Source organism: Paramormyrops kingsleyae, chromosome 17 (genome assembly GCF_048594095.1).
Source record: "Paramormyrops kingsleyae isolate MSU_618 chromosome 17, PKINGS_0.4, whole genome shotgun sequence".
Lineage (NCBI taxonomy): Eukaryota > Metazoa > Chordata > Actinopteri > Osteoglossiformes > Mormyridae > Paramormyrops > Paramormyrops kingsleyae.
This window is the reverse complement of record NC_132813.1, coordinates 2,153,175-2,178,676: the sequence shown is the minus strand read 5'-3', so window position 1 is coordinate 2,178,676 and position 25,502 is coordinate 2,153,175. Positions and strand designations below refer to the sequence as shown.

At 50.2% G+C, this 25,502-nt stretch overlaps 1 protein-coding gene across 2 annotated transcripts; it reads left to right on the top strand.

Moving 5' to 3' along the window:
* Nucleotides 1–1,655: 1,655 nt before the first annotated feature.
* gucy1a2 (guanylate cyclase 1, soluble, alpha 2) lies at nt 1,656–24,294 on the top strand. Of its 2 annotated transcripts, none has more exons than XM_023792446.2 (8): nt 1,656–2,279; nt 4,670–4,731; nt 5,494–5,615; nt 6,665–7,383; nt 14,850–15,335; nt 15,586–15,729; nt 20,960–21,114; nt 22,085–24,294. In XM_023792446.2, exons 1-8 carry the CDS (start codon nt 2,049–2,051, stop codon nt 22,311–22,313), a joined length of 2,148 nt encoding a protein of 715 aa, XP_023648214.2. In that variant the 5' UTR covers nt 1,656–2,048; the 3' UTR covers nt 22,314–24,294. The 2 variants fall into 2 exon arrangements, with proteins under 2 accessions (XP_023648214.2, XP_072557876.1); XM_072701775.1 differs by lacking the exon at nt 1,656–2,279 and adding an exon at nt 2,394–3,720.
* Nucleotides 24,295–25,502: the final 1,208 nt, after the last annotated feature.

The window sequence follows — 25,502 nt, the reverse complement described above, 5'->3', positions numbered from 1 at the left end:
TCCCAGCATTAATTTAAAAAAATTAAAAAAAGTCTGTCTGCGAGGGAGTTAAGTGGCATGAAGAACAGGGCAGTAGCTGGGATTTGAAAAATATTTAAGTTTTACCTCAGCATATCAGATAAAATATCAGTTTGAAATATGTTGATGGTCCCAGACATCGACTGGGATTGATTCCACCACAAGGGTCCACGTCAGAGGTATTCTTTGCATGTGAACTTTGAACCATCCCATCCCAGGTGTTACGACGTGCTTATAGTCACATTGCGCGTCCCTGACAGGTTACCGTATTCAGCGACCGGCCCGGCTTTACGTAAGGCGATGCGTATTGAGATTTATGCAGTGCAGTCCGGCGGGCTTCCCCAGCGTGTTTTAAAGCCGATCGTCGATGCTGTTCTCGTTATTTATGGCATTGCTCAGGCACATGGAGCAGAGGTTAACGCAGCCCGGTGATGCTTTACGCCTCTCAAACCCTAATAAACATTGACCTGGACAAGGCAGGGGTCTATGAAGCATTACGGTGCGCTCTCTTACAGGCCATTGTACGCCGCTCAGCAACAGGCTTATTACTGTAATATTTCTGATCGACCATCGCCATCATATCGTGCCGCGGCAGTGACTGGGATTTATTAGCTGTACGGTGTACATTTCCCACAATGTTTATTATTATTTCTTGTCGACGGTAAGTTATTGGGGACATTAATATGGCTACGGCGACGCTGCCGCATTCGCATCCTGCCCTGGTGCTTATGATGTATATATCAGAGAACTGAAATGAACGGTCACGACGGGATCTGCCGCTCCATAGCGCAAACCCACCAGTGCCCTGATCGCTCACTCATGTCTCCGATGTCCTTTTAATTTCTATGGTAGTGGGAGACCATACGCTATAGCCAAGAAAGTGGGTCATGTGGACCGAAGCGCGCTTTGGAGATGTCTTCGGGCACCCAGAGCCTTTACCCGGTCACATTGCACGCAGGACCTCTTCCATGTGCCGCTTTGATTTTGCAGTCGGAAAGTTGTCATGCTGTGTTGAGTGTCACCGTTCTCAGGCATGCTAGGGAGGCTCCGACCTGTCAACGCCAGGATATAAGAACATCTCAGACTTCCTGCTGTAGATCAACGTCCATATAACCGTACCCAGCATTTAATGGGGACTGTGCGGTTCACCGTTTGTGATGATTGGGGGGGCACAGAGACCCCTCCCACCTTAAAATAAGGCTTGTGCATACAGTCCAGGGTCTGTGTTATAATCCCATCCACTGAATAGTAAGTAAATAATCAATAAAAATCCACTCACCAATAATACATAGACAAGCGACGCCAGATGCATGCGGCATAAATTTCTCTTTTTAAATAATAGGCTATTAAATATAATAGTCTAAAGGTCTTCAGGTTCCTATTAAATATATTGTCTCTCATTATTGATGTCTGTTTTTAAATTATGCCAGTGGGAAAAACGATTATTTCCTCCATAATATGTCGCATTTCTTTGCATTTTCGGCGTCGATCTCTCCTCGGCGCACATCTTTGCCAAGCCTCCAGACTTCACATCGCTCCTCTGAGGATCACACCGAGAGGGGGTGGGCTGGGGGGGCAGGTTGTTAGCCTTAAAAATTACTGATTGGCTGACGTGCAGAGCTGGAAAAAATGAATAGTGATGGTGTGGTCGTAGGGGCTGGATGGTTCAGCGGTTGCTGAGCTCTCCGGCTGGAATCGGGCGCTGCGCTTCGCCTCTCAGATTCCCGCATTTGCGGTTTCCTGGATGCGCACTGACCCGCAGGACCATGAAGAGCGCGGTCGTCGTTTATCACGCGGACACCAGGAGGAGCATTTACTTCTGATGGTTATACTTATTTATTGCGTCGGGAAGAAGGATTTTTGAGCAAAGGGGTGGGAATGAAACGCACATGATGGGAATCTGCGTCTTATCCTGCGCTGCCAGGACCGGCTGATCGCCCCTGGATTTTAACTCGTATTCTGCCCCTTGTTCTCCGCTTTGCCCCCCAGTCTTAAATTCTCAATCTAATGAATCCCTTTGGCTGCCCGGTATGTCTTCGAGGAAGATCTCATCGGAATCATTCAGCTCAATGGGGTCCGACTACTTGGAGAGCCCGGACGACAGCGAATGCCCCATGTCGCGGATGCTGTGGAACGGCCGGAGCCCCGTGGAGTCCCTGCCCAGTCCCTTCGAGGACGTGGTGGTGAAGCGGACCACCCGGCGCAAGCGCGTCAACCTTGACTCGCTCGGAGAGAGCCTGAGAAGGCTGACCTCACCGACGGTACGGAACGCCGCCGCCGCCGCCTCCCGCAAGTTGGCGGCGGCTGTACGCAGCGCTCCTGTGCTTACTGAGCTACGCTTACGCAGACGTCTTCGTGTGGGTGTGTGTGTGTGTGTGTGTGTGTGTGTGAGAGAGAGTGTGTGCACCTGCGCGAGTGTGAGTTTGTGCATATGTGTGTATATGTGTGTAAGAGTGCATCCATTTGCTTGAGTGTTCGAATTTATGTATATTTCTTTGTGTGAGAGTTTGTGCATATTTGTCAGTGTGTGTGTGTATAAGTGTAGCATTTGAACGAGTGTGTGAATGTGTGTGTGTGTGTGTCTGTGTAGATTATGTTTATATTGCATTGCGGAGACCAGACCAAATGTTCCCCACAATGTAATAAAAACCTGTTATTTTGCTGTTGTGGGGACCATTTTTTTCAGATCCCCACAAAGATCTGTGAATGCAATGGAAAAAAATAAAAATACCAAAAGTCTGGTATTTTGTTTGGTTACTTACGGTTAAGGTTAGGGCTGGTTAGGGGTTAAGGTTATCGTGTTGGGATTAGAGTTTTTCCCATAGAAATGAATGGAGAGTCCCCGCAAAGACATAATTACAAACCTCTCTCCCCCTCTCTCTCTCCGTACGTGTGTGTGTGTGTGTGTGTGTGTGTGTGTGTGTGTGTGTAAAAGCCGGCTGTAACTTTCCTGTCTGCCGTCATTCCTACGCTGAAACGCACCTGTGTAATGAGAGGAAACTGCAAACCGAACGGTGTCCTGTCTGTCAGGAATCTGTTTTGTACCACCGTTATTCCTGTAATAAACACCAAGTTTTCACTGATTAGAGTAGAATAAATATCGCTACACGGGAAACTCTTTTTTGAATAGTTCGTGATAATTGATTGGAGTGTTGTAGTATTGCATTGTTTTTCTTGTAGTTGTCTTCTGTATTAACATTCTTCAGACATTAAACCTTCAATCATGTAGGTTGCTGTTTTTTCAACCGGTGACTGTCAGACTGAATCAGGTGCGTTTTTACCTGGCCTTCGGTAACACAGTCTATTTGAAACACGGCTCGTCGTTTTACTGATCATACCCTGCCTTCTGTACATCATATATATGGCCGTTTGTAGGCCTACTTAACATGCAATGACAGCCTGTGGGTCACACCTTTCGTAATTCATTTTTAAACTATGGGTCGACAAAAGACGCCGATAAAGCTGAAGCCCGCTTTGGTCGAGTAAAACAGCAAACTAAAAATAAGGTTGTTTTATCTGCCACCAAGGGACATTTCCAAAATGTCCCCATGTGGATGTGGATTTCAGAAACGGAGGGATGTCCTAATTTGCTTGCATGGGCTGTGTATAAATAGACTTGCGATAGTTTAATTTTGAAAGTAGGGAGCACGTGGCCGCGCCGCCGGTGCCCGGGGTGACAGTAAGCCGCTATGCATGATTCACGTGAGCCGTTACCACCGCCGGAGAGCCGTTTCATCGGGGAATAAAGAATAAATACGGAAATGTGACTAAAATGACAGATCTAACCGACTGCAGGATGCCCTGAATGAAGTCATTTTAATCTGTTACATCAGGGTATAAAATATTTGGAAGTAGAAGAAGAGGCTCGTGTGATTAGTTATTGACAGATGGCATGTGTCTTTCAATAATGGAAGCTACTGTAATAAAATTATAATTAATGCATCCCTGAAGTGAGTTTTGGACTGGAATCGATATTACTGAGCGGCACCGTGCCAACCCATTTGTGGGAAACAAATGGCAGCGAGTTGAAAAGCCGTCCAAAGCGCCTGTCAGAGTTAATGAAATGAAAGTGAGCTTTGGTGTAAAATCGTAAGCGTCCGTGGTCCCCTTTCAGAGCCGCCTGTCAGCGTTAGTTTGGGCTGACTGGTGGCGGGGAGCCTTCGATCCGCTGTCCCCGGAGCCCGGCGTTTACTAGTTCCGAACCTCCCGGGTTTCTGGGTCCCCAGACGGCAGTGAAAATGAGGATGTCGTGTGGGCGAAGTGTGATGTTCTCCTGACGTTTGCATCTCACTGCAGCAGCGTAATCCGCCCAACCGAATGATTTAACTGGGCGTGGACGTGGTTACTTCAACATGACTCCTCAACGGTTGTTTGACTTCATGTCTTCTGGACCCATTATGAAGTAAACGTTTTTGGGTGAAGGTCTCCTGCTGCTTTATGTACCATTACTGAAGCCACATATGTGCCTGGACCCCCCCCCCCCAGGTTTGAGGGTGGGGGGGCTGTTGACCACACTAAATATGAAATACACAGTGCTCTATTTAGAAGATGCTGAAGCGGCATGTTCTGCTAACTAGCTAGCTAGCGAGCACAAACCTTCCTCTGTCGTCCCTCCGGTGCCCTTCACACCTGTGCTGTTTCCCTGCTTCAGAGACACACGGTTCAGCTGGCCCTGCAGAGGACTCTGGATGCCTACAAGCAGAAGGGGATCAGGTAAGTGGGGTGGGGGTGTACCGTGGCCTCTCTGTTTGGGTAGGTGGGGGGGGTTCTAGGCTGTCACCAAGCTGTCCCCTTTGCAGGTTTTCTTGTCCCATTATCAGATTTATGTCTGTTTGTTCAGCCCACACTTCAGTCCCGGGCCTATAAAGGAGCCCCCCTTTATAATGGGCTTTGCTATGTTTTATTAGTTAATTTTTGATGAATAATTTAAAAATGTTCCGGTACAGTCCTAAGGTCCAGCAACAGAGGCTCCCGTGTTCAGGCTGTTGGTGTGGTTTCCCCCATGCACTCCGGGTCTGCGTGCCCTAGTGCCCCCTGCAGCCCCCCGATTGCCCCCCTCTGCTGGCATCAGCTTTACTAAACCACCTTCTCATCTCCTCTATTACTGAAGTTTCTGTTTGATCCTGGCGCAATGGAGTCAGTTTGCAGAGTCGCAGCTGTGCGTGCTGTCTGCGTAATATATTATTTTGTCCAAATCAATTTATTTTTGTCCATCTCACAGTTTATTTCAGTATTTCAGGAGAGCGGAGAGACGAATATGGACACATTGTCAGCTTGGGCCATTTCTTTCTGCCAGATGGGGTGTATTTTTAAAAAACATGTGCATGGAAATGCGCAAGTGGGGTTATTCCGCAAAAATGGCCTGTAGGGGGCGACACCATCTAAATTCCATGAGCTCTGTGTTAATGTGGGGTTCTGCCGCATGTCCCGTGCCTGTGACGTGTCTGCTCCTTGTACACCTGGTTGATATTGCAGGTGTGACGAGGACGGGGCGGATGAGGGTGGTGACCCCGGAAAATGTCCCTTCTTGGAGGATTCGGGGTTGGGGGAGGAGAGTGACATCTCAGGAATCCTGAAGTACACAGCCTCCTTACTGGGTGAGCCCCCCCCCCCCCCCCCCCCCAAGATCATTTATTTACCTAGCAGATGCCTGCACCCGGGGCCACTTGCAGATCAAGACGTTCCCAGACTTTATGTACACAGCTGGAATTCCCCGGGTAACAGCTGTGTGACCCTCCAGGTCCTGGGAAAAGTCTTTTCTTTTTTTGTCTTCTTATTTTTTTATTTCCTCTCTTGGCCAAAGTGCCCACTGGCTAGTTACCGTAGCAAAGCCCCCCTCCCCCCCCCCAACACAGGTTACTCTCATCCCATTGGCCATGTTTGTGACCATCCTGTGTTTGCCACACCCCCTTTAGCTGAAGCAGCCCTCAGCATATTGGCAGAGCTGGAAGCCTGTAACCTACGGGCTGAAACCAGGACAAATTGCCCGTGTGGATTTAAGGGGTCTGTTTTCGCTCCGTTAATGAGTCACGTGATCGGCGCTGATTTGTTTACCTCCAAGGAGCTTCCTCCGCGGCCCATTTGCTCCGCCGCCTGACCCGACCCGACCTCAGCCGGGCCATGCACATGCAGAGAGACCTGCTGGTCCTGTGGGGGTCCTTTGCCCTGATCCCAGCCCTGTGTTACGGGCCCACGATGCTCGGAGACCCAACTCCCTCTCTGCAATGCAGACGCCTGTGATTTTGCACGCCTCCGTCTAGCACAGAGTGTCCTGCCGTGCTTTTATTTTTTCCTCCATTTGCTTAGCCCCGCGATAAAGGCTAATTCTGCTGGACTCATTACCCCCCCCCAACCGCATTAATGTGGTCTCTGCTTCACGGCTCCACTTTAATCCCTGACATTTTTTTCCCCGTTGAAAACCGCCAGGTCAGCACAGTTTTCTTTTTTCGCATCACTAACGTAACGACTCTGAAAGGAGCATTTTGTACATGGGGGAAAACAGTCAGTTTAATTTTTTGGTTGGGATGCTTTTCTGGGGTTTCCCTGTGCCTGCGCGGACTTTGATAGCAGGGAGACATTCAAGGCTTAACAGTTAAGGTATGTTGTTATGACATAAACAGCCTGCCCCCCCCCCACCCCCCCACAGGGCTGCGGTTCGAGGAGCTCCGTGAGCACTTTGGAGAGGAGCTCTTTGGCCTCTGTTTTGAGGAGAACGAGCGGGTACTGCGTGCCCTGGGCAGCGACCTGCAGGGCTTCTTCAATGGCTTTGACGCACTCCTGGAGCACATCCGCGCCTCCTGCGGCCGCCGCGCCTCCACAGAGTCGCCCTCCTTCCTATGCAAGGACGCCCCTGAGACTGGCAGCCTGCTCTTGCACTGCTTCCACCCAGCGCCCCCTGTAGGCCTGGCCATGCCCGGCCTGATCCGCGCCGCCGCCCGCAGGATCTACCACAGGGAGGTGGAGGTGGAGGAGGCGCAGCTGACACTGGAGGGGGTACAGAGCGAGAGGGACGCCTCCTCCTGCCTGTCCTTCCTAATTAAGGAGCCCCGCGCCCCTGGGGGGCCGCAGACGCTGCCCCTGGAGCTGTCGTGCTCGCCCCCCGACCTGCGCATTGGCCTCAGCACCTTCTGTCGCGCCTTCCCTTTCCACCTGGTGCTGGGGCCTGACATGAGCGTGCTGCAGCTGGGGGAGGGCCTCCGCCGGCAGGCCAGGTGCGAGCCTCACCGGACCCTGCACTTCGCCGACTGCTTCGAGGTGGTATCACCCCGCATCGCCTGCACCTTCCAGGGCATCCTGCTGCGCCTCTCCACCCCCTTCACCATTCGGACCCGGCCAGAGGGTGGCAGCACTGGCACCAAGGAGAAGGTGGGCCTCCCCCCCGTCCGAGCGGTCGCATCATCCTCTGAGTTAAATGACGCTTTGGGATCAGGGGCGTATACAGAGGCGGGGCCGCAGGGTCAATGGCCCCAGATGAAAGCTGATTGGCTTCTTGAATGCCCCCTCCCCTGTCATTCACTGCCCTCTTATACTGCCCTCCTTAAAAAAATCCTTGAATTTTGACTTTGTGAGTTTAACCCTCTTGGATAAAACACAGGCATTTCTGCAGATTGCTGTGTATTATTGCTATTCCTGAGCTGAGAAATGTTTCATTAGCAGAAGTGGTGTGGTGCATCTTCAGGGCTCCAGGTTGGAGAGCTATCCAACCCCTGTGTGTGTGGGGAGTGGTTTAGGTGAAACACTGTTTAGTGAGTGTGCCTCCTTTGGATTGGCGTCTTGTCCAGGGTGTCCATACTGGCTTGTTCTGTTTATGGCCATGGGGATCCCAGCCTATCCCGGAAGCTTTGTGAATCATTTGGCTTTAAACATACCTGTTTCTGTGATTTTGTGTGTACACTGGATTTTTAAATCGTGTCATGCCCAGTATGTGGTCCTCTTCTTCTGCCGTTTACTTGCAGGCCCTTTCTTTGCTCCCCATGGTTCTGTAATGAGGTGGCCTAATTAGAAGGTCTGGTGCTGCTACGGCGCCATTGACGAACCATACAAACACGCCGGCTCAGCTCGTTAATCCGGGCAGATGATTCCTGGTAAGAGAGGTTCACCAGGGGCTTCGCTTGCATATGCTGTCTTTTCAGAGCTTTATTTCTGCTGTTCATTATATTTATTACAGATATTACATGTCACATGCGCTGTCGGTTTCCACGGTGAGGAGCAGAGGGTTGCCTGCTGCTCAGAACCGGAGCTGAGCGATTCGCATCGCTTTGCATGCCTCCTCCACTTCAGCATTTTTCAGTCGTAGCTTGTGGCGCAGCTGGAGTAAGTGTGGGGTGCTATTGCGTTAGTAGGATGCTAGCACGTTAGCAGGGCGCTAGCATATTAGCAGGGTGCTAGCACGTTAGCAGGGCACTAGCACGTTAGCTGACCACGACAGAGGGTGCGTGGAGGCTGGTGCCCATGTCTGTGTACCGCTATGATGATCCCCCCCCCCCCCCTCCACCATGCATCTGCCTGGTCGATCTGGCTAATTTAACAAGCTGGTCTACATTTTCTATCATCGTACGTAATATGCTGAGTGGGGAATGCTTACGGCGCCCTGAGTATTTACATGTCGAGTCTCATTGCTCTGGATTTCTGGGTCACTGTATGGCACCGAAAGGACCTCCAGAAGGTCCCTCTATGGGGCACATGTTGGTGCTTACCCCGGGGGGGGGGGGGCTGTTTGTCTTTGTTGTACCTGGGGGTGCCCGTCTGGCCTTAAAACAGTGTGTTCTTCTTCCTTAAATAAGCTGCTTATCTTGGCCCAGGACAGAAATTAATAAATGACTGGTTCTTGCCAGTATTAAGAGAAGCATATCATTACATGGGATGTCAGTGTAGCTGCTGCGTATAGCCTAATTGTACTATTTGAGTTTGGCTGAATTAAATTCAGAGTGGTTTATTTAAGTGTTTTACTTAAAACGAGTTTTCAGGAGAACTGCTGTCACTGGGAGAGCTGGTGGTACTGGCTTGGTCCTCCGTAGCCCCATTAATCTTCAGTGCCCTCATTGAACTGTGTTGTTCTGAAGTGTGACTTGTGCTTGTTGGGCCTCGACATGAAGTGTAATTAGAACGATCTCACAGGTATTTTGCATGTGATTAGCGGCATTTTATTGTATTGTTGCATGATCCCGTTTCATCCTGGGCTTCCATAAAAGAATGGACCTCGGAGGCAGCAGCTGGTGGCCTGTAACTGCCAGCGTCTGTCCTGCTCCAGTGACAAGTTCCGTTAAGGTCATAAGGCAGTGCAGCCAGGACCCCCCCAACCCCACGCTCGCTATGTCCGAGTGAGTATCCGAGTGTTTCAGGAGGCCAATCAGCTGATAGTGACATGGGGCTGGGGGTGAGGAGGTGAATGTCTAAGTGCTGGATGAGATGTGATGTGAGCCGCTGTAAGTAGGGAGAGGGAGGTGGCTGAGGTCAGGCGGCGGTTACGGCCCCGTGCTCCATCCTCGGCACTAGCTGGAACCATCGCTGTGCTGGGTGAAAACAGGCAGGGAGATGAGGCTCTGGTGATGGGCACATGGGTACAGAGTCTCCTGCGTCAACGACCCCAAAGTCCCACCTCCATCTGCAGGGTGGAGGACACCATCCACCTCTACATCACTCCTGCATAGCTGCATGCTGAGTCATGTGCACGCAACCCCCAAAAGGAGAGGGAGGGGTCCATCCTTTCTGGAGCCGTCTGAACCCCGTGGGGGCTCTCTGATGAGATGCAGCACATGTTTTGCATGCATCGCGGACGGCAATGTGAAGCGTGAGCTTGGCACTGATCGTTTGTGGAAATGTCATGGGTCGTAATTCGTCCTGTGATCATGCACCGCCTCACAGGTCACGGATGCCGACGGGCAGATTATCCTATTAATGCCATGTAAACTGTCAGTGTGGCAGTAATGGAGACACCGCTGCTGCCTGATTGGCTGAGGAAATAAGAATGTCTGTTGAAGAAGACATGGCACAGGAATGTCTGAATGTCGTTCACAAGTCATAATTGAGGATGATACTGGTTTAATAACTGATACTAGTCAGATTTAGTGAGGAGTCTTAGGGTAGGTTCACGGGAGGGTCTTGGTAAGATTTAATGAGGGGTCTTGGGGTAGGTTCACGGGAGGGTCTTGGTCAGATTTAATGAGGGGTCTTGGGGTAGGTTCACGGGAGGGTCTTGGTCAGATTTAGTGAAGGGTCTTTGGGTAGGTTCACGGGAGGGTCTTGGTCAGATTTAATGAGGAGTCTTGGGGCAGGTTCACGGGAGGGTCTTGGTCAGATTTAATGAGGGGTCTTGGGGTATGTTCACGGGAGGGTCTTGGTCAGATTTAGTGAGGGGTCTTGGGGTAGGTTCACAGGAGGGTCTTGGTCAGATTTAGTGAAGGGTCTTTGGGTAGGTTCACGGGAGGGTCTTGGTCAGATTTAATGAGGAGTCTTGGGGCAGGTTCACGGGAGGGTCTTGGTCAGATTTAATGAGGGGTCTTGGGGTATGTTCACGGGAGGGTCTTGGTCAGATTTAGTGAGGGGTCTTGGGGTAGGTTCACGGGAGGGTCTTAGTCAGATTTAATGAGGAGTCTTGGGGCAGGTTCACGGGAGGGTCTTGGTCGGATTTAATGAGGGGTCTTGGGGTATGTTCACGGGAGGGTCTTGGTCAGATTTAGTGAGGGGTCTTGGGGTAGGTTGACGGGAGGGTCTTGGTCAGATTTAATGAGGAGTCTTGGGGTATGTTCACCGGAGGGTATTGGTTGGATTTAGTGAAGGGTCTTGGGGTAGGTTCACGGGAGGGTCTTGGTCGGATTTAATGAGGGGTCTAGGGGTAGGTTCACGGGAGGGTCTTGGTCGGATTTAATGAGGGGTCTAGGGGTATGTTCACGGGAGGGTCTTGGTTGGATTTAGTGAAGGGTCTTGGGGTATGTTCACGGGAGGGTCTTGGTCAGGGTTAAAGAAGGTTCTCCTCTTCACTCAAAAGTGCTCCTAAGGGCGCTTATCCACCACACCAAGTACTGTACTTTCGGTACTTTTGCTTTTCCATTGACTTCTGGTCGAGTACCAGTAACAAAAGCTTCAGTACCAGAAGTGCCAAACCAGCTGGGGTACTTCATTGGTACTTCGGTACTTTGGGGTGGAACAAATTGCCCACTGCTGAAATACAATACAAACGCTGCCTTGAAAACAGTTGCAAACTCAGAAAATAATGATAAATGAAAGTGTGATTTGGTCATAAGGACAGATACAACGAAAAGATCTGGATGCCATGACAAGAAATTACAAAGTATTTTGTTGAATATACTAATACAGAACGCATATAGAGCGCATATAGTGATTTAAAAAGCAAGGATGAAGATGATTATGGTTGTCATGGAGGACGCATGCAGTGCTCATGCAAAAGCAGCACTTTACACTGATTTTTAAACATATACTAGATAATCTATAAAAGGAATAATAATTAAAATTGCAATGCTTGCTATGTTTTTTTTTTCCTATGACAGAGTAAAAATATTTTAGCGAAACTTTAACCCCTGTGCTATAATTTCTGTACAGAATTGAAAGTAAAATAAAGCCTGATCTTAATCTAACTGACTAGTGATGTAAGAACTGTATGTGCATAACATGCGATGTTGGTATCGCACATCATCCAGCTCTATAATATACTACAGCCATTTTTCGAATTCAGGAGAAAAAAAAAACCCGTCTTGCGCTGTGAAGTCATTTGGCACTGGTACCAGTTTATATGCCAACATCTTGAAGTACTATACTTTCGGTACTTTCTTGAAGTACTATACTTTCGGAACTTTCTTGAAGTACCAAAAGTTTGGTACCTGGTGCCCTTAGTGTCTGTGGAGCTGATGTCATTGGAACAGCTTTCGATGTGGCCACTGTTGTCTCTCGATCGCTGGTTAATCCTCCTGTTAGATGCTTGAGTAAAGGAGTGAAATGGAAGGCTAAAGGGTTGCAAAGATTGAGGAAGGACTTTGAGAAAGCCATTGTGTAATGCCCTGGGGGTGTGGGGGCAAGGCGGGGACGCTGGCCCTCTCTCCGGGGAGCGGCTGCATTGATATGGTAACGAGGCCTCTCATCGCCTGTGTGAGAGGTGTTTGCTGACTTCTGCTGCCCTGTGACGATGCAGGGTGGTGTGGCGAGGGGCGGGCGGGGGGGGTTGTATTCCCTCACCTCCTGGCCCTGATGTAGCCCTTCGCAAGCCCTGTTTTGTTTTTGCGTGTCTGTATCTACACTGACAGTCACGGCTGCCATTTTTACTCAAGTCACTCCCTGCTGTCTGTGAGTGACAATGTCCTGTCTGTAGTCCTGCTGTCCTGCCTGCTATGAATCATACATAAACCCCGTATGTGGGGAAGGGGGGGAGGGAGTTCACATTTCAGCAGTTTTGTGTTGGGGGTCAGACAGTAAAATGCCTGTCAGCACACAGAATACATTTAATGGTGTTTGCTGAGGATTGCAGTCAAGGGCCTGACTTTAGCTGTTGGGAAAGGCCCCTCGTTGGTGTGGACACAGCATGGTGGCTTGCTGCCATTATGCATAACAGTGGAGGGGTCTGTTAGTGTGCCAGATGTGGGCGTGGCCAGATGTAGGCGTGGCCAGGTGTAGGTGTGGCCAGATGTATGCGCGGCCAGATGTGGGCGTGGCCAGGTGTAGGCGTGGCCAGATGTAGGCGTGGCCAGATGTAGGCGTGGCCATGTCCCCATTTCTGTGACATCATGTCAGACGCTCCATATTTGGCTTTCTGGACTCAAGCGATGGGGGTGGGAGAGCCAGTCAGATCTCAAAGCCGGCTCAGATGATCTCAGAAGATGGAGGTACAGCGCCCATGTGTGCGTGTGTGTCCATGCATCAGTCTCCTCGGCTCTGCCTGAAAGTGGCACTTTTACTGTGACCGTCTCCGGTTCCACCTGGCCGGGCAGCGCGGTGGGGCCGGGTCGAGAGGACCCCCGGGTAACCCTAACCCTCCTCTGGCCACACAACAACCTGGAGAAAAGTTTCTGGGACCTTCCGGGTAGAATTTCTCCATGGCAACCGAGGGCTAATAAAAGAAACCCTACAGATGTGCCATCCTCCAATCAGCCGCCAGAGACCTGCCCCATGCCTTTGCTCCACCGTTTCCTGAGAATAAATGTCACTGGCGCTGGGTGTCGGGCCCACACTCGTGCTGAGGGCACAGCTTTACCCGTCACCCGGCACGCTGCCCCCCTTTATCCCGAATGAAATCGTCTTCTGAAGCTTCCGGTTAGATTTGTTTTTTCATCACACTCTTCTTGATGAAATTTGACCAGTGAGAGAGAGGTTCTTGCACTGACCCGAGAAGACGGTGGGCGGGGCTTTATTGTGGATGACTCTTTGCTCTGTGCTCATTGAGAATACAAATCGAAATTAGTTGCAGGTAACGAACAAAATTACTATTTTAGTAATGAAATTTATTTCTGTGTGCTGATGCTGTTTATGCCCAAGTCCTTGCCAGGCTGCGTTGGCAGCTTTAAAAAAAGACTTGGATATGAGGTATATTTTTGTAATTTTTATATTTGGTTTTGAAGAGCTTTCCGAAGGAAGTTTAAGCCGTGTAGCATATGGGTTCTGAACTCGAAGTGGCCCGCAGAATCGGACCCAAAACCAACCGTGGGCTCCGGAGAAGATGTGGGACAGAGGAGCGAGTGGAGGGATGGGTAGGATGGAAAAGAGAGAAAGGGATGGGAGAGTTTGGGAAGAGGGCTTTGTGGAGGCTGGGAGTTCAGAGGATCTCAGAGTGCATCTCCCCTGAGGGTGCTGTACTGTACACACACACACACACAAGTTTGTAATTATATATTTGTGGGGACTCTCCATTTATTTCTATAGGGAAAGCTCTAATCCTAACATGACAACTTTAACCAAACAAAGTCCGGAACTTTTGGCATTTTTAGTTTTAGATCACACTCACAGATTTTTATGGGGACTTGAAAAATGGTCCCCACAACATCAAAATAACAGGTTTTTTTTATCACACTGTGGGAACATTTGGTCTCCACAATGTAATATAAGCATAATCCACACACACACACACACACACGCACACGCACACACACACAGGCCATAAATCAGGATCATCGTTATTGATTAACATTTTGTGGCCTCAGAATCATCAGAACTGATTTATGACATTTATCTTGATTTCTGATGAAATATGTTCTTTTCTGATGGGTACAACAGCAGGACCCTTACGGGATCAGCGTCATTGATGCTACATTCCACGTACCTTAGAGGAATGACGTTACACACGAGTTAACTGTGTAACTTCTTGGATTTAATTTACCCCAGTTTCAATGACCACTATCTTCATTTACTTACATTTAACCCAGACTACTTTAAATCCAACAAATTATCCGACTAAGCAAGAAATCCTGCTTTCTGAAACAGGTCCAAGTTCTAACCCGGTTAATTGTTAGCCTTTGTTAGCAATATCACGTTACATGATATTTTGCACATTAGAACACCATAGCAACACGTACACAGCTAGTATTTGGGCAGAACTGTGTGTACAACCGATTTAACGAGCCACAAATAAGACATGAACGCTAATAAACATTTATTTCTGTTGATAAAGGGCGCAGCCATCTTGAATTCTGAGGTCAGGGTTGTGTAGATACCTCTGACTTCACAATTCGGAATTCCGACTTCAGGGGGCGATCCTGTTGACATTTCTGACTAGGGACTTGGAATTTCCGAGCTATGAGTTTAAACGGAGCACAGCATAATTACCAAGTACCCCTGAATGGGGGGTGTGCCTCTCTGCTAAGGTTTCTTATCCCCCGATACCACCTCAGGTGATGGAGATCAAAGGTCAGATGATCCATGTGCCAGAGTCCAACTCCATCATGTTCCTGGGCTCTCCGCGCGTCGACAAGCTGGAGGAGCTTATGGGCCGCGGGCTGCACCTCTCTGACATCCCGATCCACGACGCCACGCGGGACGTCATCCTAGTGGGCGAGCAGGCCAAGGCGCAGGACGGCCTGAAGAAGCGCATGGACAAGCTGAAGGCCACACTGGAGCGCACGCACCAGGCTCTGGAGGAGGAGAAGCGGCGCACTGTGGAGCTGCTGTACTCCATCTTCCCGGGCGACGTGGCGCAGCAGCTGTGGCAGGGCCAGGCGGTGCGCGCGCGCAAGTTTGATGATGTCACCATGCTTTTCTCAGATATTGTGGGCTTCACGGCCGTGTGCGCCCAGTGCACCCCCATGCAGGTCATCAGCATGCTCAACGAGCTCTACACGCGTTTCGACTACCAGTGCGGCATCCTCGACGTCTACAAGGTAAGGGCCGGAGGCAGGGGTACGGGGCGCGGGGGGGTGGCAGTGGTAGGTGCCATCTTCTGAGGTGTGGGCGCCGGTGTTGAAGCTCGCCTAGGGCGCCACATGGTATTTGACCGGCGCTGTATAGATGGAGAGAGCATAGAGCTGCCAGTGTGTGCTACTGAGAGCATAGAGCTGTAGGGGCTGCTGCTTTAGAGAGCACAGAGCCCCCGCCGGTCCCTCAGTCCCTCCCGTTCCATATGTTCTGTAGATCGAGACGATCGGTGACGCCTACTGTGTGGCTGGCGGACTTCACCGGAAGAGCGACTGTCACGCCAAGCCCATCGCCCTCATGGCGCTCAAGATGATGGCGCTTTCTGAGGAGGTCCTCACGCCCGACGGGAAGCCCATCAAGGTCAGCCTGTCGTTTTGCCCTCCTGCCAATGGGACGCGCCGTCCGGAGATGCTTCTTACTCTAAATTAGCCGCGGCGTGTGACTGTGTACCCTGCTTCCTGAAACTGGCTGCACAGCAACATCCCTAATTAGATAAGTGGTTATTAAAAACAGATGGAGCAATCGATGAAGGCAGGGATTGGCACAGCACTGATCCGGTGAGTCAGACTGAGCGCTGCTATTGGCTGCTTTTCTTGTCACATTATTATACAGACCCTGTTATGCGTACTAAAGTTTTTGGACTGTTCCAGCACCAATGTTGCGGGAGGGGTGGTGTATTCTTAGGTCTCATGGTATGGATCACTCTACTGAGACCGTGGAAAACCATCCCCAGAATTTGGTTAATGCAACAGAGCTTAATACATGTTTTGCCCATCTGCTACTATTTTTTTGGGAATATAGGTGTGCTAAGAGTGAAACAGAAGGACCGGCTCACCCTTTATGCTGAGTTGGATTCTCCCATGGGCCATCTGGTTGACTGTAAGAGGCCCATGTGCATAAGTGCATGTATAAGTGTATATACAGCATATTCACATTCTCCACTTGTGATCAATGCACAGCAGTTACAGATTTTTTGAGCCGGAAGTCAGAAAACAGTGCCGTAAAAAAGGCCCTTCAGGGGGAATAGCGGAGCTCTTCCGTGTCCTCGGATCCGCCGCCAGCGCCTCTGTTCAGCTCTGTGCCGCTGACACGAGCTGTAAATTATCCCAGAAATGTGGCTGGGAAGATTTGGAGATTTGGCTTATTGTTGGCAATATAAAAAAATCCTGCAGCTCGGCCATAAAATATGCACACAGCAACGATCGAATAAATCTGACACATCTTAATGAGCGTTTCACTATACAAGTCGAATTTATGTATAATAAATGTGACATTAACACTAACATCACCCAAAGAGCCTCTCCAGGAAAAGCTTTTGAAAGAAGGATGGATTAACACTTTCTCAGTATTTGGTTATAAATCTGTGGCAGCTGATCCAGGAATCTGACTAATCCAGGCTTTGAGAAACTGTGTCTTTGGTAACTGGATCAATCCAAAGTAAAAAAAAAAAAAATTGCTAAAATGAATCTGGGACTCTGCATACTGTTAAATACTAAAAAAAAATAATTAACTGGGATTAATTTTTGATGCAGAAATGCTGTGTGTGTATGAAGACAATTGAATCTGGTCTCTGGTGAGATGACTGACATTTTTTCCCTTTCGTTTGAGTTTTGCCATTTACTGGGCAGATTCCGAACTGAATCGCTTCAGTCGTGTTAGAATTTCGTTGCCATGGCAGTAAAAATCGCACGTCCCTCTTTTGTTTCTGACTGATGAGTGATAGACAGTTTTTAGGATGCAGTATGGCTGCTGTTTTTTCCGAACCCGGTTGGTTCTGGTGAAGAGGTGGTCTGTGTTTGTGCATTAACTCAGCCGAAATGCAGAAGGATGTGAGCATTCTGCTGCCTGTCCCGTCCCAACCCACCCTCACTCCCTCCATTCCGCCCTCTCTCCTCCCTTCTTATCCCCTCTTCCTGTCCTGTCCCCTCCATCCCCTCCCATAGCCAGCTGTGTCTGGCCTCAGTCAGCTCACTTCCAGACAGTGTGTTCTGTGCACCACACTGGTCAGTCAGCTCACTTCCAGACATTATGTTCTGTGCACCACACTGGTCAGTCAGCTCACTTGCAGACAGTGTGTTCTGTGCACCACACTGGTCAGTCAGCTCACTTCCAGACATTATGTTCTGTGCACCACACTGGTCAGTCAGCTCACTTCCAGACATTATGTTCTGTGCACCACACTGGTCAGTCAGCTCACTTCCAGACAGTGTTTTCTGTGCACCACACTGGAAATACAGCAGTGCTGTGAGCCTTAACTTCTATGCCACCTGCTGGACACACTGCAGCCTCTGCTGGGAAGGACAGGCTCCTCATTTTCTTAATATTCGCTCTTCACTGGTTTACTGGTTTTGTTGGAAATTGAAAGGGGGCCGTTTGCTGTAGGATGTTCATGCAGATTCGTTGCCCCGCCCAGCCCTGCCCAAACCCCAAAAGGGTGACTGAGAATTAATTGCCAGCATTGTCAACTGGTGCCCTGACCTGGAATCCAGCTAGAATGAAACAAAGAGGGTGTGTGTGTGTGTGTGTGTATGAGTGCGCATGGTCCTTAAGCTGAACTGATACAGTGAAAAATGTGGCTGTCTGACTGGATTAAGATGTGTTTATAAAGACGTTAATCTCCAGTGCAGATCTGGCTGCTCACTCGTGGGGTGATGACTCAGCCCGCGCCCCGTGTTTAGGCATGTGGGCCCCAGTGTCCGTTTATCCAGCGCGTGTGCTCACTGCACACGTGAATCCCACCTATTAATAGTCTCCTCCATGTCTGAGTGACAATTAGCAGTCCCAGACCACGTGACGCGTGTGTGGGGAGATGGGCGCCGCCTGGAGGTGGAGGAGGGAGTCGCATCTCCGCCCCCCGAAGGAGCATGTCAACTCCGGCATCCTTTAGGAGCAGACAGGCCACGTTTCAAGGTGCTCGCCGATTTAAGATCCCTTTGGCAACCGGGGATAAAAATAGCCCAGCCTTAGCAGACCTGTTCACGCGCTCGATCTCAAGGCGATGGGAAGGATCGAGTGCAGAGAAGGAGCTGTGTGTCAGTCCGCACCAGACGGCCGGCGGGGGGGGGCTGCGGGGGTGTAGGGGGTGGCCTCTCCTGTTCACATAAGCAAAAAAGAGTAGGATCCAGGCTGGTCGAGGGTGTGCTTCATCGCGATTCATGTTCAGCTGAGAGATTCCTGCATATCCAAATTAGTGCTGGCTCCTCCCCTTCCCCGTGTTGCCGCGTGCGATTGACAAACGCTGTCATGGCAACGGAGGTGTTGAATGGCGGGTGGCTACATAGCTGTGGTCTCGTCAGGGCAGATGGGTGCCGCTGTACCCCAGGCGGGTGGGTGGGGGGGCCAGGCCAGGCCCCGCTTCACCTCAGTGGGGGCCATTCTGATGGGTCTTTCCTTCTGGACCTAAATGCTTCTGCTCACCGAAGCATCGCCATTGGGGTGAGGTGACCCCTCCCCCTGTGTACTTTGCCTGTCATTGTTTCTCTTTGGACAATAATAATGATTGTTCTAGGCTTTGTTTCCTTTACTCTGACTTAGATTGGGAGGAGGAAGCTTTTTGCTGACTGCTTCTGTCCGTGTGGGTCACAGAGCAGCTCCGCAGCAGGCAGCTTGGGGGTGTGGGGGGGGGGGTCCTCCACGACGGCTGAGCTGGCATCAGAACTGGCCGAGACCAGCGACTGTGTACCGGGTTCCTATGGCAACAGCAGACGAGGCTCCGAGCCTGGGGTGTTTTGTATTCCACCGCGCTGGCGTGTGGACGAGCGAGTGCATTAGGCCGGCGGCTGAGGGTGACACCGTTTTCGGCGACGTCTCTGTGACAGACTGTAATCACAGATGCAGAGAGGTCCTGGGGGCCCATCACAGTGGACGACGCGTCACCTGGCCCCTGGGGATACGTGACGAGTGTGTTGGTGTCCTGTCTGGAGGTCAAGCTGTGTTTTCAGGCAGCCTGTGGTCTGAAGGGAGACGTGACCCCCCTCCTCCCTTGAAAGGGGCGGGGCTTCAGAGGCACCCTGCCTCGCATGGCTCCTGCGGTTCTCGGTGGCATGTCCCCCCGCCCCTTGGCAGGTTTTAGTGACTCAGAGGGAGATAGATGAGGCAGTGCCTCCCTGATGGAGACTCATAGTAGACGCCACAGCGAGCCCCCCCCCCCCCCGTCACTAGGGAGAGATGACATTTTCACAGAGTCAGACCTCAGGCCTCTTTGGGAGAAAGGTTATTTGCTGGGGGGGGGGGGGGGTGGAGAACTGGAGCAGTAGTCTGGATGAGAAGAGGCCTGGGAAGAGGTACGTGGCTGGGTGAGAGTAGGGAGAGGCGTGCGACCATTTGGGTGCCGTCTAAAGTGGGACGTTCCCCCGGACCCCTTTCTGCCATCGTCACGTGAACAGGCCCCCATCATCTCACTCCTCTGCCCATAATCATAGCTGATACCCAAGAAGTAGGACTTTCCGGACTCCTAGGCCCATGGGGTGGGGGGTGGTGTTAGGGCTGTGGCGAAGTGTTACCTTCTGCTGTCGGTGTTATGTAAACGTGGAGCGGATGTAAACAGTTGTGGAGGTGCATGACTTTGCCTGCCTATCTGCCTGTCTGTCTGCCTGCCTGTCTATCTGCCTGTCTGTCTGCCTGTCTGTCTGCCTGCCTGTCTATCTGCCTGTCTTTCTATCTGCCTGTCTGCTTATCTGCCTGCCTGTCTTTCTATCTGCCTGTCTGTCTATCTGCCTGTCTGTCTATCTACCTGTCTCTCAGCGTGAGAGTTTGAATAGACACGGGAAGCCACATTTGTGGTCAGCCATCTTGCCACACACCGCCCTTGTGGTGGTTCTTCATTGTAACCCTACAAAGCAGCATCACCCCGGTCAGGCCTGCCATCGTAGGGCCTGGGTGCGAGGCGTGGTGCCCGTTGGGGTCACTCTACAGGGACGTCACCATTTTGTTAGGGCAGTATGTGGTTACTGGTGAGCAGACTGTACACTGTGCAATGTTATTATGCCTAACCCATACGAGCATGTGTCCAACACAGTCAAACAGAACCACATGACTGGATAAACAGACGCTAACAGATGTTAACATGCTAAAAAACCCCATTCATACAGCTACCAGCTCAACCTTGATCTTTAGGCCAAAATGGCCGTTTTATTAGGTAAATTAGTAGGACGGATTCCTTTGTGTTGTTAAGCCTGATATTTATATTGCTTTAATAACAGACATGTAGTGTGTTTGTGTGCAGTGTGTTTGTGTGCAGTGTGTTTGTGTGCAGTGTGTTTGTGTGCAGTGTGGCTCTGGGCATCGCGATGCAGTTTGAGCCGCGGCAGCCATGACAGTAGGCTCCCCCACCCACTTCACGCTCCTGAGCTGGCAGCCGGACCCTTTGCGTCGCCATGGCTACGGTGCCGCACAGACCGCCGGCATGCAGTAACAGCTTTTCAGCAGCAGAGTGTCTCTGAAGTGGATCATTAGGGATTTGGTGGGAGACTCCACCCCCCCCCCCACACCCACACACGAGTGGGCGGACGAGTGGATTGGAGCCACGTGCGGATCTTGCCCGGCAGTGCACTTACCACGACCCCCCACCCCCCTGGTTTTCTCCCCACAGCTCCGGATCGGCATCCACTCTGGTTCAGTTCTGGCTGGCGTCGTGGGGGTGAAGATGCCAAGGTATTGCCTGTTCGGGAACAACGTGACCCTGGCCAGCAAATTCGAGTCGGGATCCCACCCGCGCTGCATCAACGTCAGCCCAACCACGCACCAGTAAGTACCACGTGATCCCCACAGCTGGAACCCGCGTCTTGGGCCAGCAGTCCAAAGGTATTGTTCCGTTCTGGTGTCTGTGGGGGGGTTCTGTAGCTTCTAGTCATCCCGTGTTCCTCACACACAACCTCGCTGACTTGACATGGTGCTCAGATAAATTATACTTCCCCTTACATATTTTAGCATCTCTTTAATTTCTGCTCAATTGCTCCCCCCCCCACAACAGGGGCTTCAAAGGAAAAAACAATTAAAAGAATCCAATTTCCAATCCCCCTCCCCCCAACACCCCCCCCACACTGACTGCGGTCATGTCTGAGCTGAAATGGAGAATAAGTCAGAGTGTTGCTGTGGCAACCGTTCTGATTTTTTATTGTTCAAGGACACCCCCCCCCCCACCCCCCCCCCATAAGGGGATGTAGCCAAAGGACAAAGAGCTGCTGCACGTCCGTCGCGTTTTTGCCGTCCGTTGCTGGACGGAGGGCAGGGGTACAACACTCTCACTGGTACCATTATATACTAAGGCACAGCCAACTTCACCTCCACCTCAGTGTGTGTGCGTGCGTGCGTGTGTGCGTGCGTGCGTGCGTGCACACGTGAACATTGCCACTCCTCTGTGCACGCGGCACTCAGCATGTCCGTGGAAACACCGCTTTCCTGCCAGCTGCCGTCATTCCAGATGCTTCTATAAGTCAATTTGATGCTCGATATGGACATTCGAGTGGAGCGACATAGATGATGTCACTCTTGACCTCATTGGTTGAATTTGTACTAATACTACCGTCCACACACACAGATGGCCCCCCAGCCTGGGAATTACCCCAGTCTTACGTACATGCGTGATGTTCCTCATTCAGGATATGGGTTTCCCCAGACCTGTGGAAATGCCGCTCATTTAGGTTTTGATGTGCAAGAACAGGAAGCGTTTGTTCTCTGTCCAGATGGTTATTTTTGCTCTTATGTGCCCCTGCAGGCTGCTTAAGGACGACAGAGCCTTCACCTTCATCCCTCGGTCCCGGGAGGACCTACCGGATAACTTTCCCAAGGAGATCCAAGGAATCTGCTATTTCCTGGAGGCAGGGTCATCGCAGGGAGCCGCTCCGGCGGGAAGCTCGCGGCCCACCTCCTCCGCCTCCTCTGCCCCCATCCGCAAGGTGTCCTACAACATCGGGACCATGTTCCTGCGGGAGACGAGCCTGTGAGCGCCCCCCGGTGGGAAGGCCGTGCTGCTCACTTAGCATTCTACCACCATTACTGGCTCACACTGGGCCGGTGGGCAACTGGAGGACAGGAATGAGGAATCAGAAGCTTATGCTCCTTCAGACCCTCTGCATCACATCTGACATTGTACTCGCATAATTCGGTGCCTTCTGACCACGGACGCCGTCAGAGAGACGGAGGATCCCTCAAGCACACCTTCACCGTCCACCGTGCCGCCGCCCATCTAGCCTGCCTGTCGGATGTCTGTCCGTCTGTCTCCTGGCAACATCCATTCCTCCTCCTCATCTTGCTTCCCGGAATTCCTAACACTAGGCCAGGTCATGTGACCGCGTTTCCTCGCCCCAGATAGGTCTGACGGGCGTTATGTGAGCAGCTCTCTGTACTTTATGGGTCGTGTAGTCAGCTAACAAGCCCTGTTTTCATTTGATTCCTGTGCAAACTGCCCACTTGTGGTAGAGAAATGCTGTAACACCTTTTAAATAATTAAAAAAAAAACAACTTGGCATAGCCTACTAAAACCCACCTGGAGAACTTACGGTCCAAATCCTACTGACCATCCCATTCGATAAGCTGCATTGGGTGGGGGGAGTGGGTAGTGTCACTTCTGTGGAAACATCACTACCCCACAGTTTTCATGCCGACAGTCCCTCCCTGGACTCCAGCGGTCTGTCTGCAGTGCCCCGTTGCCCAGCGGCCTGGGCCACCAATCAGAGTGTTCAGATCGCTAGCCAATAGCAGCGAATGACAGACTCTCAGGGTGGTCAGTGTGAGAAGAACTAGAGCTTTTCTGCCGGTGATGGAGACTACAGACCCGCTGTGGTGACTCAGCGCAGGAGGCCTGCTGATTGGTCACTCAGATTCAACAGTACAACAGACTGACCCCAGCTGGCCGCGGAGCTGTTCTGCTGTGCGTTGTCACAGGCGCCAAGCACAGCATTGGCCCGCCCCCATGACCCGGTGTCCCCTTCTCTCACCGCACCATTAAAGCACCATAGGTGTGAACACAGTCTCCTCACATCACAGTGTTTAAAATGCGGCTCTGCGATATGGTGACCAGGAAGAACCTGAAGCTCTCAGTTTAATTTAACTTCATGGTCTTACACTGGAACAGGAGATTTTGTAAAATGTACTAAATGGACACTTAATGCTTATACTAATATATTTTCTGTTTGCCTTTCATATCCAACACTGAAATGCTTAGGTGTCTGTTTATAAGACTCAGATAATGAGATAAAACTCAGAAGACAAGCTACTCCACACCAGACCGATCCCTTTAAAATAGCTCCAGCACTTGCAGTAAAACAAAACATATATAAAAATAAAATAAAATAAAACAAACTAAATTAAAAGCAAAATGCTTTACTTACCTGTGGTCATTATTTTATGGACTTCGGAGTCAAGTTTGAAACTCAAAGAAATATGTTTGGGAGGGCAAAGTCGTCGGCCTGTGGATCCATTGTGTCAGAACACGGGGCGCCAAGGTAAGGAGCTTCACCAAAAACAAAGAACAAAACTAAAAACCAAAGAACAGTTTGGTTGGATTCACGGCAGGTTCCCAGCTGCCTGTCACACCCCCAGAAGTCATCCCATGTCTGTCACCCGCCGGAGGGTGATGGGGCGTGTCGTCATACCACGTGACACTCTCGCCACTTGGTGTGCTGTAAGTACAGGTCAATGTAGCACTGCCTGCAAGAGAACGGGCCAATCAGAGGCCAGCAGCTGCTCCCGGAGCCCCTTATCCGGTAGTTTAACGATTTGTTTTCTAATTAAAATACAAAAACGTCTGGCAGCAATACGGATGGACGTTGTTTCTGTTCTGTATGGAAGCCTGCCACGTCTGAGCCTGAGATGTGCTGTAAAATAACTGTACATTATAAAATTTGTATCCAATCTGACATTTTAAGCAATAATGTAAGTGTTCTACTTGTGGCAAGATAATAAAGTTAGGGAGTACAGTGAGAACTTTGTCCCAGGTTTCTTTTTGTGTCCTCCACACAGTAGCTGATTGGAGGTGAACCCGAATTCATCTGCCAGTCTAAAGATGTGGGGCAGTTTACTCACTGCCGGAAAACCACAATCCACCAAACAGACTCTGAGAACTCAAGCATCAATATGGGAGCGTTTTTTTTGCTCTCCTCTATAACACTGATACACTCTATAACTCCTGTCACACTTTGTCCCAGGGAATTCTGGGGGGAAATGCTGTGCAAACAGACTACTGTCAGGCCCTGCAGAACCGTGCAGAGCAGCTTGTGGGTTGAGGGGGGGGGGGGGGATTGAAAGGGATCCAAAGTTACTTTCAATGCTAGTTTGCAATGATAAAATGGAAAATGTTGTACTGCAGTCTCAGTCCCCTTCCTAATGTATTTCTATGTTGCTCACTGTGGCCTGTTTCACAAATCACGTTTCTCTCAGAAACTAGCATATCCTGTCAGCCACAGGCCCCATTAGCCACATGCACTGTTAGCCAACACCCTGCTACTAGCCACAGGCCCCGTTAGCCACATGCACTGTTAGCCAACACCCTGCTAACAACACATCCGTTTAGGAGCGCGTCCCATTAGCAACACACCCAGTTATAGCCGCATGTCCCCTTAGCCAATGCCCAGTTAGCCACGCATTCCATTATTCATGTGTCCCACTATAATCACATGCCCTGCTAGCTTGGGATGTCACGATACCAGAAATTTAGAGGTTTTCGATACCCAATTTAATACCACGGTAAAAATAAATAAATAAATAGACAAACAAACAAATAAATAAATCCAATGTACTTCAACATATACCGCTTTATTGACAACATTTGAACATGACAAAAACAAGTCGCATCAAGTAATAACTAAAAAGAAATTACTACAAACGTCAGAAAAAGAATAGTGCCATATAGGCTATTAAAAAACAATGCTGTGCATTGCTGAGTGCAAACAATCAACTTTTTATGGCACAGCAGTAAAATTGCAGTATCCGGCCGAGACACAAGAAGTATGGAAATAATAAATAGTGACAAATAGAACAAATAATTTGCATGTTAGCATTACAAGGACGGCACGGCTCACGCGTGTGGAATTACTTTCTAAAAAATAGGATATTAAGCCAGAAATGGAAAGCATAAGAAAAAACTCAATCAAACTCAGGTAAGAAACTCAATCAAACTCGGGTAAGAAACTCAA